At 52.6% G+C, this 17,208-nt stretch overlaps 3 protein-coding genes across 6 annotated transcripts in view; 1 reads left to right on the top strand and 2 right to left on the bottom strand.

The window, feature by feature from the left end:
- Positions 1–89: 89 nt before the first annotated feature.
- AKR7A2 (aldo-keto reductase family 7 member A2) lies at positions 90–4,129 on the bottom strand. The gene is made up of 7 exons (XM_053997749.1): positions 3,904–4,129; positions 2,952–3,139; positions 2,327–2,431; positions 1,705–1,801; positions 1,509–1,608; positions 1,067–1,196; positions 90–558 (listed from the first exon to the last, which is right to left on the bottom strand). Exons 1-7 carry the CDS (start codon positions 4,127–4,129, stop codon positions 397–399), a joined length of 1,008 nt encoding a protein of 335 aa, XP_053853724.1. The 3' UTR covers positions 90–396.
- A 38-nt stretch (positions 4,130–4,167) lies between these two features.
- SLC66A1 (solute carrier family 66 member 1) lies at positions 4,168–10,060 on the top strand. Of its 2 annotated transcripts, none has more exons than XM_053997845.1 (8): positions 4,168–4,512; positions 4,973–5,160; positions 5,793–5,922; positions 6,361–6,448; positions 7,490–7,638; positions 8,404–8,496; positions 8,914–9,099; positions 9,354–10,060. In XM_053997845.1, the coding sequence occupies exons 2-8, from the start codon at positions 4,991–4,993 to the stop codon at positions 9,450–9,452; spliced, it is 915 nt and encodes a 304-aa protein (XP_053853820.1). In that variant the 5' UTR covers positions 4,168–4,512; positions 4,973–4,990; the 3' UTR covers positions 9,453–10,060. The 2 variants fall into 2 exon arrangements, with proteins under 2 accessions (XP_053853820.1, XP_053853819.1); XM_053997844.1 differs by having other exon boundaries at positions 4,168–4,537.
- Positions 10,061–12,966: 2,906 nt separating this feature from the next.
- The window catches only part of CAPZB (capping actin protein of muscle Z-line subunit beta), a 66,448-nt gene continuing 62,206 nt past the window's right edge, over positions 12,967–17,208 (bottom strand). For 2 of the 3 annotated variants that reach the window (XM_053997841.1, XM_053997843.1), the window contains exons 8-10: positions 16,301–16,377; positions 15,071–15,183; positions 13,125–13,210 (exon numbers count right to left, since the gene is read on the bottom strand). In XM_053997841.1, the coding sequence (XP_053853816.1) occupies positions 15,081–15,183; positions 16,301–16,377 (180 nt within the window). In that variant the 3' untranslated portion in view covers positions 13,125–13,210; positions 15,071–15,080. Of the gene's footprint in view, positions 13,211–15,070; positions 15,184–16,300; positions 16,378–17,208 lie in introns of all 3 variants that reach the window. The other variant, XM_053997842.1, reaches the window with a different exon arrangement.

The raw sequence follows: 17,208 nt of genomic DNA, 5'->3' as shown, positions 1-17,208 counted from the left end.
TTAAGGACCATCCAATCCAAACCATCCTGAAATTCTGTGATTCAAAGTCCCCAAGTGCTGCCAAAGAGATGACAGGCTCCAGGCACATATCAGAGATGGGCTCTGCACTAGAAAGAGCTTTTATTCTTGTATGTAATTATTTAAGATTTGACATTAAAGCAGAACACAGGCCTTCACCTTGTTAAGGTGTTCATTTTCCTGATCACCTGCATCCTGAATCACGGGCAGTGCTGGGGAAGCCGAGGGGCCAGGAGAGAGGACTAAGGCACAGGTGTGGATTTTACAAAGCTTCACTGATTCAGGAAAAACCTGCAGCCCCCCAGCCATGGAAGGTGGGGTGGGCAGTACCTCTCCCAAGTCTCCAGAGCCTGTGCCAGGTGTCCCAGCCCTCCTTCCCTAGCGGAAGTAGTTGGGGCAGTCGTGTGCACTCAGGTTCCAGGCCTCGTCGAACGCCTGCACCACGGCCGGCAGCAGGGGACCCTCCTCGCTGTAGTTGAGGTTCTGTTCCAGCTGCTCCAAGTTGGACATCCCAATGATCACTGCATCTCCAAGAGAACCCTAGGAAGAGATGGGAGGTGTTGCTGATCCCAAAAGAAAGTTCACCTCCCAAGCCACTGCGGGCCAAAGCATTTCTTTCCACTCAAGAACATCCAGGAATTAAGCAACTGACACCACAAATTCTGCTCACTAGGCCAGGACATTCCCAAGTCACTCCAAATCCTCAGAAGCTGCCAAATCCTACTTTATGATGGGCTACAGGAACATTTAGGGAACATGAGGAATATTAAGCATTAGTTTCCTAGTCCACTGAAAGGCAAGTCCTCTCCTTGCTGGGAAGCTGAGTGCGTGGGAAGCCAAGACCCCAGTAACTGGCACCTAAAATCCTGCACTTGAAGCTTCCAGTTCTGAACACATGGGGAAAGGCAGAGCTGCCTCACTCCTGCTGCCCAGCAGAGTACAGCAATATTCACTTTAGAATGCCACAGTCCCACAGGATTAAAAGACACCTACACTGAAATTTCCCTGTTTGTGAGCCATGGCAGCAGTGCCCAGGTGAAGCTCTCACCTGCAGTTTGGAGTGGTTGTAGAGCCAGCGCAGTGCAGCAGATGCCAGGCTGGGTGCAGTGGAGCCATAAGCCTCTTTCAGAGCTTTTTCTATCAGTGCAATTCCCTCAAAATTGTGTTTTTTCCAGTACCTGCCAAAAAAAAGTCATTGTTATTGCCCTTGGGACCTCTAGTCAGTGGTACATCTATATTCCAATCAAAAGGCTTTCAGGAAGCCTCATACAACTCTTTGTAGCCTTGGAGGACTTCTGCAATCTCCTCTGGGAGCTGTGAGGAAGCTGAGCCTAAAAACCACCCTGCAGAGCCCACTCACACATCACAGCCCCAACCACGTGTGCTGACATAATCCTAAGCTTTGGTCAATTCTGCTTCCTCTCAGCTGACTATTAGAGAGTATTTTTTTCATGCAACCATTCCTGCTTGTCTGTCAGCTCAGGACATACCTGTCCCTGTAGGCCTGAGCCCAGTCATTCCCAAAAAATCTCCCAGTGGGCTGGCGTGTGTCTTTGTCCTCGTACTTGTACTTGCCGGTCAGCAGCCCCCCTGGGATGAAGGGAGCAGCAGGTTTGGGGATGGGCTGGCTCTGCAGAGCCCCCATTCCTCAGAGTTTTGTCCCAAAGCCTGGCCTTGCCCCTGTACCTGCCAGCGGGTTGTAGGCGTAGAAGCGCAGCCCAAAGTGCCTGAGGCAGGGGAACAGCTCGGCCTCCACCTGGCGTGTGGTCGCGTTGTACATTCCCTGCACGGGGTGGGAGACAGCCTCAGACAGAGCTCAGGGCACAGCAGCTGCCTTTTCCCACCCTTCCCTGGCAATACCCATCCGAGAGAGCGGCTTCAGATCACACAAAGCTATGATTTGCTTAGGAACAGACATGCTGAATGACTGCAAATAATTGAAGCTCCATGGCAGGGGAGTCGCTGGCTCCAGCGGTGAACACACTGAGCTGTTTCTGAGCAGTGACCTTGCTCAGCTTCCTGAATTTCCTCACTGGAAGGGTGCTCAGGCCTTGGCAGGGGCTGCCCAGGGAGGTTTGGAGTCCCCATCCCTGGAAGTATCCAAGGAAGGCCTGGGCGTGGCACTCAGTGCTCTGGGCTGGGTGACAAGGTAGGCACCAGGCACAGCTGGGACTGGAGGTCTTTTCCAACCTCAATGACTGTAACTTCCCAGACTAACTGCAGCAGATTCCTTCTGCGTTTCTATCTGGCACACTGGGGCTGGTCCTAGATTTGGGGAGCCCAAATCCAAGCTTTCCCCTTCCCTCACCTGGTACACAGTTGGCATCACCCAGTTGTTGTACTTGCAGATGGCGCAGATTTCTGCCACCTCCCACGCGGCGTAGTTTGACAAGCCAAGCTCTTTAAACTTCCCCTGCAGAGGAATACAAGGGAATTCAGTTCCAGTGTTTCAAAGTTCATCTGGACCCAGACAGCCCAAGATGGGTACAGTGAAAAGGACAGTCACCAAATTTTAGTCCAGAAGGGTTAATTCCTGTCCACCTTTTCTGATGGACTATGAATTATTAAGACATGACAAAAATATTCCCCATTTTCTGTTCATTTGGAATTCACACCTTCTAGTTTAAATGATATAACCAGAAAAAAAAAAAAAACCTCAGGAATCTTTACCCATTACCAGCACTAATCTTAACCCAGACTGTTAACAGTGCTGGAAGCAAAGTTCAGATGTTCCAAGAGCTCTTTGGAACAAAGTGCACCACGTGAGCACACAAAGAGCAATGGCTGCTCAGCTCTGCCCTGGGCTCTGTCTCCTCTTTACTGAGCTGCACAAACCCAGCACTGCAGACGGGCAAAACAAGCAGCCCTGGTTTAAAAAAAGCAATGGGAAGGAGGGAATCAAGGATTGTCCAGGCTCGGACTCTGCACTTCACCTCTTTGTGCAGCTCATTGCAGGCACGCAGGGTTTCCTCCACTGGGGTGCCATGGTCAGGAGCGTGGAGGTAGAAGAGCTCCACACTCTTCCTCTGCAGCCTCTCCAGGGACGTGTCCAGCTGGGAGCGCACGCTCTCGGGCTTCAGTGTTTTCCCATCCCATGGGTTGGCCTTGGTGGCCACTTCCACTGGCAAAGAGAGAAGGAATGAGCAAGGATGTTTTCACCTTGAGGAGGGGAGTGGGGATAAATGACATAAGTGCTTGAGGTGTTTCAGGGAAGATGCCTCTCCTCAGGAATCCCGTCAGCTTGGCAGGGGAGGCTTCCGTCTGCAGGGACTGAGGGTCTGCCCCAGGCAGTGAAGGTCTGCTCCTCAGGGTCTGGGGGTCGGCCCCTCAGGCACGGCATCAGCAGGGAGAACTCCTGTCCTAAGGGGATGGGCCTGGGGCAACTCCCGTTTTCCTCGCGGGTAGGGAAGATCCCTCTTCTCAGGGAATGGACTCTGAGGAGGGCCCTTGCCCGTGGGAACGGCCTCAGACTGGCCGGGAAGACCTTTCTCCTTCCCCAGAGAAGTGCCATCTCCTCAGGGAGGGCATTAGCCTAACAGGGAAGACCCTGCTCCTCGGGGAACGAGTCCTGGGCAAGTCTCGTCTCCTCAAGGACAGTGTCAGCCTGGCAGAAGAGATGAGACCTCCTCAGGGACAACCCTCCTCAAGGAAGGACCCTCTCCTCAGGGCACGGTTCCCAGCAAGTCCCCTCTCCTCAGGGAAATCCCTTCTCCTCAGCAAAGACCCCTCTCCTCACCGAAGGAGTCCTGGCCAAGTCCCTTCTCCTAAAGGACAGTGTCAGCCTGGCAAAGCAGACCCTTCTCCTCAGGGCAGCCCCCTCTCCTCAGACACGGGCCCCGAGGCAGCCCCTCTCCCCCGAGGGCAGCCCGCCCTCCGCCGCCCTACCGGGCTCGGTGCCGCCGGCCAGCAGCGCGCCCAGGATGCGTTCGGACTCGCCGCCCGCGTACATGAAGGCGGTATCGACGAGGCGGTGTCGGCGACGCAGGAAGGCGCGGAGCAGCTCGGCGCTCGCCTCGGGCCCGGCTCGCCGGCCCATCTCCATGGCGCCCAGCACCACCGCGGGCCGGGCCCCGCCGCCCGCCACCGCCGCCATCGCCGCCCGCGCCGCCATCGCGCCTGCGCGGCCCCGGCCCGCCCCGGCCCGCCCCTCACACGGCGGGGCCGGGCCCGCGCACCCCGAGCTCGGGGAAAAGCAGCAACTTTGCGAAAGGCAGTGCTGGGACCCCGCGGGGAGCGTGTGGGACAGCAGCGACTTTGTGAAAAGGCTCGCTGATTTCAGGCTGCGGGTCTCTGAAAAATTGCCAGTGTCCGGCAACTTCCTGAGAAAGCGGCTGAGGAGCGGCAGCACTGAGGAGAGCGGCGGGTGTGGGACAGCCTTAAAGGAAAACCGGCGGGTGTCTGAGGAGTCGTGGATTTGCAAAGATAAACAGCCCAAGTTTCAAAAAGAGCGGGTTTTCAAGGAAAAATACAGTTCCGAACAGCGTCGGTGAAGAGGCGAGTGCCGGTGCTGCGAGGATAGGTTGGGTTGATTTCGGCTTCTTTTATTTATTCTCCCCCCACTCCCCTCTTTTTTTCACTTCTCCTTTTCTTCTTCTTCTCTTTTTTTTTTTTTTTCTTTTCTCCCTTCCATTTCCTTTTTTCCTTTTCGTTTTTCTTCTTTTCCTTTTATTTTTTCTTTCCTTTATTTTTTAATTTTTTTTCCTTCCCCCCTTGTTTTCCTCTTTTTTTTTTTTTCCCTTCTTATTTCTTCTTTATTTCTTCTTTCATTTCTTCTTTGAGGCCAAACGCTGCCAGGCTGGCAGCAAACCCAAGGCCAATAAAGGTGTATTATCCACTAACGATCTATTTTTTCCAACATGATCCAATACCGGAGGAGCCCCAGACCTGTCCCTCTCACAGATCTTTCGTTCCCCATTGTTATTAAATGTTCCCTGTGTTATTCCCTTTTCCCCAGCGTTATCCCAGCGGCTCCATGGCTGCGCGGCGCTGGAGGGGTCTCTCCTTTGGGAATCTCTCTGATTGTCCCAACGGCTCCCGCTGGATCATGGATGTGTTCGATGAGTGTGCCCAGGACGGCCGGGATGTCGCCAGCATCGTCCTGGGGCTGGGCTCCATCGGCTGCTTCATCGCCGCAGCCTTCCCGTGAGTACGGCTCCCGAATCCCTGGGTGCCGCTCCTAAATCCCTGGGGAACGCTCCCAAATCCCTGAGTATCGCCCCCACATGCCGGGCAGCCCTTCCCGGGGGATGGCAGACACGGAGCCGCAAGCACAAGGTGTTATTAAATTAAATTATTAAATGCCCCCGGCACGAGCAGCGAGGGCTCGGCAGATTCCGGGTGAGGGGAGCAGGCAGCGCAGCCCCAGAGCCCCGGTGGTGGCCGCGGTGTTGTTGCTGTGCTCGTCAGCCGGAATGTCCCAGGTCAGGCACGTGCAGGGCCGGCAGGACAGGTCACACTGCAGAAGGAATGTCCCCGGGAGCCCTGGGGTGCTTGGAAGTGCTGACACAAGGGTGGAAGAGGGGCACATGAACGGTCAAGGCTCTTTCGAAACCAGAGGGGAGGATCCTGTAGCCGGGATCATCCTCCCTGCTCCTCCCACAGGGCGCTCGGTGAGCACCGCAGGGGCTCAGGAGTTCTACCTGGGGCCGGGGGAGCGCGTGGCCTTGCTTTTCCTCCCGTGATTGCTTTGGGATCCACAGGAATCCTGGGGATGGCTCCCAGGTAGCGCTGAAGCAGCTGAGGGTGATGTTTGTGCCTCTGCCCATGCTCTGCAGGCAGTTTTACCAGGCCTGCAGAACGGGCATTATGGACCAGGCTCTCTCCATCTATTTCCTGCTGGGATGGCTGGGCGGAGACCTCCTCAACCTCATCGGTTCCTTCCTGGCTGATCAGCTGCCCCTGCAGGTACAGGGGCTGGCTCCCAAACACCCCAGCTCCAGGGAGGAGGGAGGGACTGGCAGCTGCTTTATCCAGCCCTGGGAGCCAGAGACCCAAACTGCCTGGGATGCTCCCTCTTTGCCCCCCAAAAATGCTCCCCTCTCCCATTCTGGGCTTGCTCCCTTTTTCCCCCAGGGTGTGGTCCATTCTCTCCCAGGGATGCTCCCTCCTTCCTCCCTGGGGATGCTCCCATTTTCTCCTCTTGGTGTTTTCCCTTCTCTCCCAGGGATGCTCCCTTCTTCACTCCCAAGTTACTCCTTTCCTTCCCTCTGGGGCTCTTCCCTTCTCCACCCCAGCACACCCCCCTTTCCCCCAGGGACACCGGGAGAGCAGGGAGCACCCTGTGGGACCATCCCAGCCCCCCCAGGTCCCCGCGGGTGTCCCCAGCACGTCCCCTCCCTGCAGGTGTACACGGCCATTTACTACGTGCTGGCAGACCTGGGGATGCTCTCCCTCTACTGCTACTACCGGGTGAAGAACGGGGGCAGAGCGTGTGAGTTGGGGCAGGGCTGGGGCCTCTGCTCCCCTGGGCACTGGGAGCAGACAGGGGGGGATTCCAGGGCACTCTGGGAGCCCAGGAGATTCCAGGCACAGTTATTAGATGATGCCTCTTAGTGCTTGCTGGGTTGGGTTTTTTTCCTTGGATAATTTGAGCCCCTAGGAGAGCCAAAGCCAACAAACATCCACAGGCTGGGCCTCGGGCTTCTGCAGACCCTGCAGCCCACCTCCCCACGGTGTCCAGGCTGAAAACAACCCCCCATGAGCCTCACTGGGCACAGAATTAAATAAATCCCCCACAGTTATGTGGTGACTCCACCTCAGAGCTGGGAATCATAGAACTCCTAACTCAGGCAGTGCTGGAAGGGAAAGGGGGAAGTTTTCCCACTGTTTTGGGGTCAGTGCTCCAGCCTTGACGGGGAAGTTCCTGTCTGTTCAAGTGGAGTGAAAAGGGAACCTGAGCAGTTCTTTCAGGGTTTAAACAGAGGAAATCCCCTTTCCAGCACTGCTGAACCCCAAACAGGCTCCTTGGGACTGGGGTGATTGTTTAACTTAATAAAGACATGTAAAGTTATTAGCCAATTTGACCCATCAGATCCATAGTTTTGTTAAGCTGGAGAGCTTGCTTACTAAGTATAATAACTAAAAATTACTGAAAAACAATAAATTACTACTAACAAATAAGCCACAGCAGGGCTTGCTCTGGCAGAGATTTGAGAGTGACTTAAGACAGTGAAATCTTCTAGTGGGGATGATTTTTAAGAGCCCTAAACCTGAAGAAACCAAGATAGGAGCAGTTTCCTCCCTGATAAGGTACAAATTGGGCACATCACTGGGAGATAAATCACATCAGTCACCCACAGCAGCCACTGCCCCATCCCTTGGTGAGATAAGGGAGAGTTCAGAGGTTGCTCAGTCCCTTGGTGAGATAAGGGGGCGTTTGGAGGTTTTGGCACCCCGAGAGCATCCTGGTACCCCTGGGGCTGTTGGGGGTTGCTGGGTTCTCCCTGATCAGGCTCTGTTTGCCTCTCTGCAGTCCCTGCTCCCATCAACGCAGCTTTTGTGTTCCTCTCCGTGGGGTCCCTGTCCAGCCTCTCCCTCCTGGGCAGTGCCAGCACCGAGGCTCCAGGGCCTTTCAGAGGGAGGTCTCTGCTGTCAGCTCCTGGGGATGAGCTTGGACCAAAGGTGAGCCAGTTCCTAAATCTGGGAGATGGGATAGAGGACTGGGTGGGGATGGCCTGCTGGATGCTGTGATCCCAAAAAACCACCCTGGACCCCACTACGTGTTTTGGGGTTAGGGGCTGTTCCTATTTTAGGGCCAAATTGTTCTCCAGGAGAGTGTTAGAGTCTAGGAAGATGGCACTGGAAAGAGAACTTTTCCAAAGATTCCTCCAAAATTCAGTAACAGTTTGCTGCAGGATTTCAGACATTTCAGGGCATTTTCACTTCAAACTTCAAGTGCTTCTATGGGCCTGCTCAAGAGTCAGCAAACCTCACATTTCCCACTTCTCTGTTTGCAAACAGACTTTATCTCAGGGAGCTGCATAGGACGAGCAAAAAAGTGTGGTTCCTTTTTTCAGGAAATTTGCAAGACTTCTCGCCTTTAATTCTTTTTCCAATTATCCACATTTATGTATATTGCTGAAAATCAAACAAGCAAGAAAGTGCAGCAAGGTAACTCAGTTGGCTGAAACTGAAGGTAGGTTTGCAAAATAGTTTTGCTCTAGCAATAGAAAAGGACCTCTCCAAGCAATGCAAATAAACCCAATTCCTGTTATAACAGACTGCACTGGGTATTTTCCTGCGGCAAAGTGAAATGTAATTATCAGTTGTAATTATCACGGGGCTGTCAGAGGAGGGGAGCTGGGCACACGCGGGGCTGGGTGTGGCCGTGCTGGGGCTCTGAGCCCAGGGGCTGACCCTGTCCCTGTCCCCGCCCCTGCCTTTCAGCCTTTCTCCAGGACTGAAATCATTGGATTTACCATCGGCTCCGTCTCCTCCGTGCTCTACCTGTGCTCCCGAGTGCCCCAGATCTGCACCAACGTGAGTGCCCAGCCTGGGACCCCGGGGCTCCTCACGTGTCACTCCCAGGGGGCTGGGGAGTCTCCTTTCTCCCCTCGGGGGTTCTCTTTTCTCTCCCAGGAGATTCTCTTTTCTCCCCCGGGGTGGGGGGTTCTCCTTTTTCCTCTCTACTCGGAGGTCCCAGGCCCCATGTCTGATCATTCCATAAGGGACTATTTCTCTCTATTTATTTTTCTGCCCTCCCTTTAACCTACTGATATTTTGAGGGTGGAGCTTTCATTTTGTCTTATTTATAAGCCAAAGGGGAGCTAAAAGACTCTCAGCACTGAGTCACCACTTCTCTTTTTTTAATGCTGGGGGAGAGCATGATTAATAGCATGTTGCAGAGAGATTGAGGAGAGCTGCACCCAAGCTCCTCTCCTCTCCCTCTTTTCCCAGTACAAGAGGAAATCCACCAGTGGGGTCTCCTACTCTCTCTTTGCCCTGGTGATGCTGGGGAATTCCCTGTACGGCCTCAGTGTCCTCCTGAAGAACCCGGAGCCAGGCCAGGGCCAAGGTGACTACATCCTGCACCACCTGCCCTGGCTCGTGGGCAGCCTGGGCGTCCTGGCCCTGGACGTGGTTGTATCCTTTCCCCTGGGATGGGATCCCATCCTGCCAGCAGGGCCTTGCAGGGAGTGGAACAGGGCAGGAGGGTGGGGTGATGCTGCTCCCTGGGTGATCTGTGCTGCTGCAGCAGCTGGGAAACGCCTCAGCTCCTGGTTTGCATTGAGCTCCTTGTCCCACTCCCACCTCTCCTGGCACAAACTCGGGGTGCTGACACCCAGTGCACCCCCGAGATCCCCCTGTGAGTGTGCAGAGCCTTGACCTCTCCCCAGATCTCCTTCCAGTTCCTGGCCTATCGGAAAGGACGGCCTGGGACCCTCGAGGAGAGGGATGCTCTCCTGGGGGAGCCGGATGAGAGCCCGGAGAGCTGACACAGGGACCTGCCCTGCAGGGAGAGGAGGAGGAGGATGCACATGAGGAAGGTGGCCTTAGGGCTGGGCAGACCAGCCCCTCCATCCTGGTGGCTCCTGGCAGAAGAGGCCCCGAGCCCGTGGGTGACACGTTGTGCTGCCGAGGCGGTGGCAGAGGATGCTGCTGGGACACCTGGTGCCTCTTTGATACCAATGATGCTTTCAGGATAAAGGGGAATTTTTGGATACCTCAGTTGCTCTTCGCTGCTCCGGTGCCCCACAGCTGAGCCTGGTCACTGCTGCGTCTGCCAAGGGTGATCTGGAACTTCCTTGGTGCTGAAAAACGTGGGGAGAGTGTGAGTGGGGAGGGGACAGGGATGGCTGACCTGCCACAGACACGAGCACCCCTGTGACCTCGCAACTCCCCCTTCAGCTCCTTCTGGAAGGCACACAGGGCTGGATCCAGTGGGAAAGGAACAGCAGAACCAAAGTGTTCACTCCGCACCTATTTTAATTAGCATGGCTCACCCATCTATAAAACATGTCCTTCCCCACCTGCCTCCCTTGGTTTCATTTTACTGCTTTACTTGGCAGCTCCTGCCTCTTTCCTAATGAGTCTCACAGTCCCATTTGTCTGACTTCTCATTTTTTGCCTCACCCATTTTTTAATTGCGTGGATTCCTTGGGGAAGTTGCTCCATTGCTGTTCCCCAGCAGAAGAGCTGCTTCTCTGCTCCCTCTGGTTTTCAGTTCCCGCCCTCTCTCCTTGATGAATTTATCAACTTGAAGAATTTGTCCTCAACCTGACGAATTTATCCCCAACCTGCTGAGTTTATCCCCAGCACTGATGGGTTTATCCCCATCTCAGGGCCCTGAACTCAGCATAGTGCTCCTTGACCAGGGCAGGACAGGAAGCAGGGCTGGTCTGGGAAAAGCTCTGTCCCCAGCAGGAGAGAGTGGAGGTGTAGCCAGGCTCCCTCCCATGGGCTGAGCCCTTCCTGCTGGGGATGAGCAGCTCAGTCTCCCTGGGAAAATGAGGAAAACCAACCAAAGCTTGGAGACCCTTCAGGAAAAACGATCACAACTTGGCCTTGTGAAAACAAGAGCTTTCTTTTTCCTGCAGTTGCTATGAGCTCTTCCTTTTGCTTCCCTTTCCCCTCTCCAGCTCCCTTTCTGATACCCAGCATCGTGTCCCTTTTGGCTTTAGCTCCATTATCATTAATTCATGATTCCTCAGCCAGTCCATGGCATTTGTCCTTCCCAAGGAAGTTACTCAGCTTTGTCCTCACATTGAGGACACCAATCCATGGTTCCACAGCTCAGCCTGGATCTCACATTAAATGGGATTCCAGCTGCTCAGTGCCCACCAAGCTGCAGCAGCAGGTTCATTGAAACACAAACTGGGCCAGTACTTGGAACTGACCAAGCTGTCTTCAGAAAGGAAATGTATTTTTCACTCTCTCCGGGCCCCTTGAACCAAGTGAGTGGATTTTTACTGGATTAATTCACAATTCTGCCCCTCCAGATTCACACACAAAGGGGCTGCTCACCTCCTCCTGAAGCCAGCAGCATTTCCTTTCCTGTCTTTCCCTGGGATTTGCAGAACAATTCATATCCTGTTTTAATCCAAACCATGAGCAAATTCCTCATCTCTGCCACTCACAACACTAAATAATTGTCACAAACTGGCTTTTCCTAAACCTGGACAAAAAAACCTCTGCCATAAGGAGGAAAGAGTGTGTGTATATATATATATATACACATTTTAATATATATATTTTTAATATGTATATCTCACAGTCTGTCCCCACAGGTGCACCTGAAGCAGGAGTTAGGTACAAAGCTGATTTACTCTGACTTTACTTGGGCTGGGCAGGATGGAGCAAGGCAAGCAGCTGCACACAGAGCTTACACACCCACAGCCACCTCAGGGTGGCTGGAAATTCCTGAGGCTCTCCCCAAGGTTCCCATCTCTCCATGTCACTGCTGCAGCCCTCTCCCTGTGTTCAGGGTTTTGCAGAGGCACATGTTAAAGCAGAAAAGGCAGAGCAGGAACAATCACCCCTGAGGGACAGGGTAACTGCAAACCTCACCAGGAGTCTCCCCCTCCCAGGCTCCAGAGCTCACACAAGCATCTCCAGCTTCAGAAAAGGTTTGTGCTGGGACAGAACCGTGATACAGCAGCCAAATCTCAGAGTGTTCCCTGGGGGATCCCACCCTTTCCCAGCCTGTGTCCCACAGGAGCTCCTGCAGGCTCTGGGTGAACTCTGGCCACGTGCAGGAGTCTGGGTGGGACACAGGTCACAGCACAAATGCAAATTAGAGCACATTAATTAATCAGTGTTAATGCCAACGGTCCCCACTTGCAGAGGGTCACAGAGGGCAGTTCCCAGGGCCAGGGGCAGGATGAGCCCAGCAGATCTTTCTGTGCTTCCCCAGGATGAGGTTTGGTACAACCTAAGCCTGCAGCAGGCAGGGAACCCAAAGCTGTGCCAGGTCCCCCTGCCCACCACGGGCTCAGGAGGGGACGCTGGGGAAGGGTCACAGGTGACACAGGGACCAGGGAGGAGCTTTTGGGTCAGCAGGGATGGGAGGAACCACCCACCCCAGCACAGCCCCTCTGCCCAGGGGTGGACACAGGAGCTCCCGGGCTACTTTCAGCACACCCAGCACAGCTGGGCAGAGCCTTCTCCCCTAAATGCACCTGCATATACATTTGCTGGATGCCTGGAGCATCAATGCCAGCACCTTGGAAGGGCAGCAGTGTGAGTAACACAGGGCCAAAGAGCAGTGGGACATCACACCCCCTCCAGACAAACATTTCTGGAGTGGGACAAAACACAAACCCCAAGAAACCCTGCAAGGAAGGAAAGAGAAACAAGGAGGACACGATCACACAAACATCTTCCTGGGATTTTTTTTTTTGTTTGTTTTTATTGTTTTAGTCTTTTTTTTTTTCTTTTCTTTTTTTTTCCATTTTTTAGTATGGAGGCTCAAGTATCAGATGTAGATTCAATTTAAGCTTTACAAAAAAAACAAAAAATCAAAACAAAACCCCCTTTTGCATTCCATAAAAATTGACAGAAAAGCGCCTTGGAACCAGGCTATAGAAGAGCAGAACTTTCAGCAGGTCTCGAAATCACCATCTCCTGCACATCTGGGTTACTCAGTATTGTACAACCCCAAGGAACACCCTCTCTTCCCTCCCTCCCTCCAGCCAGCCCCTGTGCCCAGCCCCCAAACATACGTGGAATAGATTATTTTTCTTTTTTTTTTTTTTTTTTTGTTTTTCCAGTTCTTCCTCTTTCACACACCACAGTATTTAATAAATTTTTGTTTTACATTTTTTACACCAATGTAACAAAAGGCAGGAGGGGTGAGGGAGGAAAAGACAAACAATGATCTGTGGTGATGCATATAAATGGGGGAGGGTGGGGAAGGGGGAGGAGAGAAAAAATAATACATGGACTTCTACAGAAACATAGCCTAAGGTCTTGATAGTAAAATGTGGTGCAAAGTAGGCCTCAGAGACTGAAAAAGTTTGTACAGCTTTATTCATGGGGAGAGGATGGCGTTGCATGGAGAGTATTGGATGCAAATCGTGACGTGACGAACAGAAAAGGGCGGGGGATGATTCTCTACGAAAGGAATCTAACGAGTGCATGGCATGGCTGGTTAGCACTGACAGGACTTTAACTTTGCTGCTTCCTCTTCAAAGCCTCCACCAGGTCGTTTTTAAGAGCTTCTTGTTTTGATTTGTCTGCAAAAGTCTGCACAGACCTGTGGGGAAGAAGGAAAGGCGGGTCAGAGGCAGCGCAGGAGAGGGAAGGGCTGGGAGCAGTCCTGGAGTCAGGAGGAAGGAGGAGCCCCTGAGGCAGGCTCAGCTCTGCCTGCTGGAGCCCGGGAAGCAGAAGTGAAGTGACCACTCAGTGAGAATACAAAGCAAAACTCACTCTGGCAAGGACTGGCACCAAAAGGCTTCCCCAGCAGCTCCGCCCAGCCCCGGCTGCCGGAGGGAGATTCCCAACGTTTTGTGTTACAGACTGGAAGAAGCCCAGCGTCCCACAGCAAAGGGGGTTAGCTCCTGCTCCCCCAGAGTCCACAGAAAATCCAGCCCCACCTGGAGAAGGGCCCGGCTGGGGAGCTCTGACCCTTCTGCAGGACTGTTCACCCAGGCTCCCCTCGGAACCTCCCGCCAGCCTTTGCACCAGTGGGAAAAGCAGCCGGAGGTTCTGCTCTCAAATTTGCCTTTTTTTGTACCTTCCCTAAGGAATGAGTGATCAAAGCAGCTGAAGAAGAACAGAGACACTGTCCCAAGGTTATTGCAGGGCTTCCCTTTGCCTGAAAGTTCCGAGGAAAAGCTCCACCTTTCAGGAATCACCTGGGATTGCTGCCCTGGAGATGCCTGTGGAGGAACCTCTGATTTCAATAAGAAATTTCCACTTTTAAAAAGGCCCCTCTTAAATAAATTGATCGAATGGGTTCTATCCAGAACCAAACTCTTCCAGAGTGGCTACCATAGAGAAGTGGTAGGATCCAGCTGGGTAGGATTTCTCCCCACCTAAACCACGTTTCACAGCCTTTACAGCACCTGGGATAGTGGAAGATTCCCCTGCCCATGGCAGGGGGTTGGAATGGGATGAGCTTTAAGGGCCCTTCCAACCCAAACCAGTCTGGGATTCTGTGATTCAGAGCAACCTCATTTTCCCTGGTTGCTGTCTCCTGTAAACAAGGCTGCTCTTTGCAGTGGTGATTTTCCTACCATTTTTGTAACAGTATTTCCATTCTCTTGTCTCTGGAGACTTCTGCTGCTTTAATAAAAATATTTACATTTACATTTGCATTTGTCATAGGCTGAAGAAGTGGTTTTTGGCCACTATCAACGAATAGTGAGTTTCCCCCTTCGTCAGCTGAATGTGTTTGAAACAACAGCTATAACTCATTAGGAACTGGAGTGGAAGGTTAAGGTGGCTCAGGGTTAGTCACTGCTGCGTGCCCCTGACACTCAGAGCTCCAGAGCAAACGAGCACAGTGACAAATCCCTCTGGAGGCTGTGCAGAGCACGAGCAATGCAGGCTGGCCATGTCTGAGTGAGCTGGAGCAGGACTGCATCTCAAGCTCCAAGGAAACTCAAACTCCACCAGGCTCTCGGGGACGGGCGTGTGGGCGAGCACACGTTTACTCTGAAGTCATGGGAAGAGCCAGTCTCTTTTTTTTCCAAACTGTGAGACTCCCAAGATTTCACTCTGCAGGGAGTACACTGGCATTACAGGGAATTTCTTCATGGAAGTGGTGTACCAGAGGTGTAAAAAACTGCTGGTGCCCAAGGGACAGAGTCCTGGGGCTTCTGGATTGAATCAGCCCAATCCCACAGCACTCCAGGCACAGAACCACGTGCTCCTTTCCTGCTCCCAAGCCAGAGTGCAAAGTGGTAAATCCTGCCCCAGTTCCGAGCGCGAGGTTTCCATGGGGAGGAGGTAACACTGAGAACAAGAACCACAGCATTGAGGCAGAGCCCGGGCTGGCTGGGCTGGCTGCTCCCTGCGGGATTAGGGGTTAGTTCTTCCCGTTACCATGCAGGGGCTGGGCTGGTGAGTCCTGGTTTAGTGCTGGCTCACACCTCACAGGCAGCAGGGGTACCTGGATTGGTTTAGTTATCAGGCTGGATGTAGATCTGGCGCTGGGTCAACACTTGAGAAAGTTCCCTCTGCAACTGCTTATACTTTTGGTTGTCGGGAATAGCATCGATAGATCTACAGAGAGCAGTGGGAAATCAGGGAGCAAACAGGGAAAAGAACAGTCAGAAGAACTCGGTAACACAGAGCTGGGGCTCTGGGAACCTCCAGGGAGGAGAAGGGGACACACACAGGTGAGAAGGAGCAGGGAAAGGCTGGAGGAGCCAGGTGCTCCGGGTGTTCCCACCATGAGCTGCACACAGGGCCAGGACTCAGACTGAGGGATGGGGAGACACAGCAAAGGTTCAACCACAACAGCTCAAGGCAACGTTCACAAGAGAAAGGCTCTATTACAGATTCTCTCTCATGTAAATAAAAGCTTCCTGGCTGAACCCTGCTCAGCACAAAGGAAACTGAGGCTGTTCTGACCTGGGCTTGGGGCAGAACCCAGAGCAGCAGAACCCAGAACCCCTCCCACAGGTCCTGCTGCTCCCTCTGCCCACACAGCAGCACCAATATTTAATTAACACCATTTTTCTCTCCTTTTCCACATCTCAGTGTGTGAGGGAAGAGCAGAGCATTTATTTGTGCCCTTTGGTTATTCTAAATTAGCACACTGTGCTGGGAGGTCTCTCTGTACTTTAAAATGAAGTGATTTGGCATCACAGTTCTGTACTTTCCTCTGTGAGCATAAGCGTTACCAGCTTGGGATTTCCATGTCCAATTCCTGCCCAGGAATGAGCAGGGGCTGAAAAGTACAGCACAGTTTCCCCACAGAAAGGCACAGGGAATTTAATCTCTTCTCTGACACTGTATTTTGACCAGTGGTGTTGAGAGAAAGACAGAATTTAAAACAAAGCCTAAACACCACAAACCATTAATGTCATGACTTAATTCTGGGACTATTTTTAAGGACAGTAGAAAGAGAAGACAGAATTTAAGTACAGCTTGAAGGACTGTGAAGAATAAAACTAATGAAAAATAATCCAAAAATACAAGTGTTAGTTGGGCATTTTTGCTCCTGGTGAGGGAACAAGGGATTAAAATATTGATTCAGATTCCTGCAGCAGAAGAGTTCCCTGAACTCCACACAACAAAAATTGTCCCACAGCACAGGGAGGGGAAAACCAAGCAGCTCAAGGCTGGGGTGGCACTGCAGGGAAGCAAAGGGTCCCCCACCCTGCAGGTCCCTTACCTCAGCCCATTAACGATGTCCTTTGTCTTTCCAAAATAAATCTCATTCAGCGTACTTCTGATTTTGTTTTCCATGTCCTGGAAAAGAAAGTAACAGCAGCTCTTCAGTCCCCTCAGCTGTCTGCAGGGATGCTGCAGCACCAGGGTCTCTCTGGCCACAACCCTGGAGCACTCCCAGCACTCAGACCCCACCAAACCCCCTGGGACCCCACCAAACCCCATCCCAGCAGTGGGACTTTGCTCCTGCTCTCCCCTCCCAGTCCATCTCTCCAGGTATGGGAGCTCTCTGCACCACGAGAGGGCAGCTTCTCTCCAGCTCTGCACAGAAGGAAAACCATCACCCCAACCCTGCCGTGCAGCCTCCTGGCACTGGACAGGCTCCTAGAGCCCACTCAGTCCTGCAGGATAACCAACAGTCCAGAGTTCTGTGCCCAGGGGTGACTTTGAATTCTTGACTTGTTCTTTAAAGCTGCACAACAGTGCTCGGAGAGACATCTTGTAACAAAGCAGCTTTTTTTTCATTCATTGCTTTACTCAAGCAAAAACTTAAAAAAGGGATAAAAAAAGAAGTAGCTGCCTTTCTTTAATTTCCCAGTTCCCTAAAAATGTATCATAGTTGAGAATTTCCTCTTGGCTATATCAATGAAGAAAATCTGGAACACCTTCAGTCAGGACAGTGCAGTGAAACAGTGAAGTGGTGCTACACCTTCTGAGCAGCTCCATTCCTTGTGCTGAGCTTCCAGGACTGGGAGCTGCCACAAAACCCAACACTAAACCCAGTTCCAGGGGATTTCACAAGCACTTGATGCACACTGAACTTTCAGTCCAAGGGACAGTGCTGTGTAGCACCCTGACTCGAAATAAATCTGCCCAGATGTGGCTGCAAAAGCAAATATGAGGGTAGGAAGT

The sequence above is a fragment of the Vidua macroura genome, chromosome 23 (assembly GCF_024509145.1).
Source record: "Vidua macroura isolate BioBank_ID:100142 chromosome 23, ASM2450914v1, whole genome shotgun sequence".
NCBI lineage: Eukaryota > Metazoa > Chordata > Aves > Passeriformes > Viduidae > Vidua > Vidua macroura.
Note: the sequence above shows the minus strand (reverse complement) of the source record. Positions and strands in the feature narration are given on the sequence as shown.

Bases quoted from the DNA above. Each gene is read 5' to 3' on its own strand.
- SLC66A1 (XM_053997845.1), top strand. From the start codon at position 4,991: ATGGCTGCGCGGCGCTGGAGGGGTCTCTCCTTTGGGAATCTCTCTGAT. The intron at 5,923-6,360 runs GTACAGGGGCTG...CCCTCCCTGCAG, and splicing joins CTGATCAGCTGCCCCTGCAG to GTGTACACGGCCATTTACTA. The intron at 7,639-8,403 runs GTGAGCCAGTTC...CCTGCCTTTCAG, and splicing joins GGGATGAGCTTGGACCAAAG to CCTTTCTCCAGGACTGAAAT.
- AKR7A2 (XM_053997749.1), bottom strand. From the start codon at position 4,129: ATGGCGGCGCGGGCGGCGATGGCGGCGGTGGCGGGCGGCGGGGCCCGG. The intron at 2,432-2,951 runs GTGAAGTGCAGA...ATTCCTCTGCAG, and splicing joins GCAATGAGCTGCACAAAGAG to GGGAAGTTTAAAGAGCTTGG. The intron at 1,197-1,508 runs GTATGTCCTGAG...TTTTTTTGGCAG, and splicing joins GCTCAGGCCTACAGGGACAG to GTACTGGAAAAAACACAATT.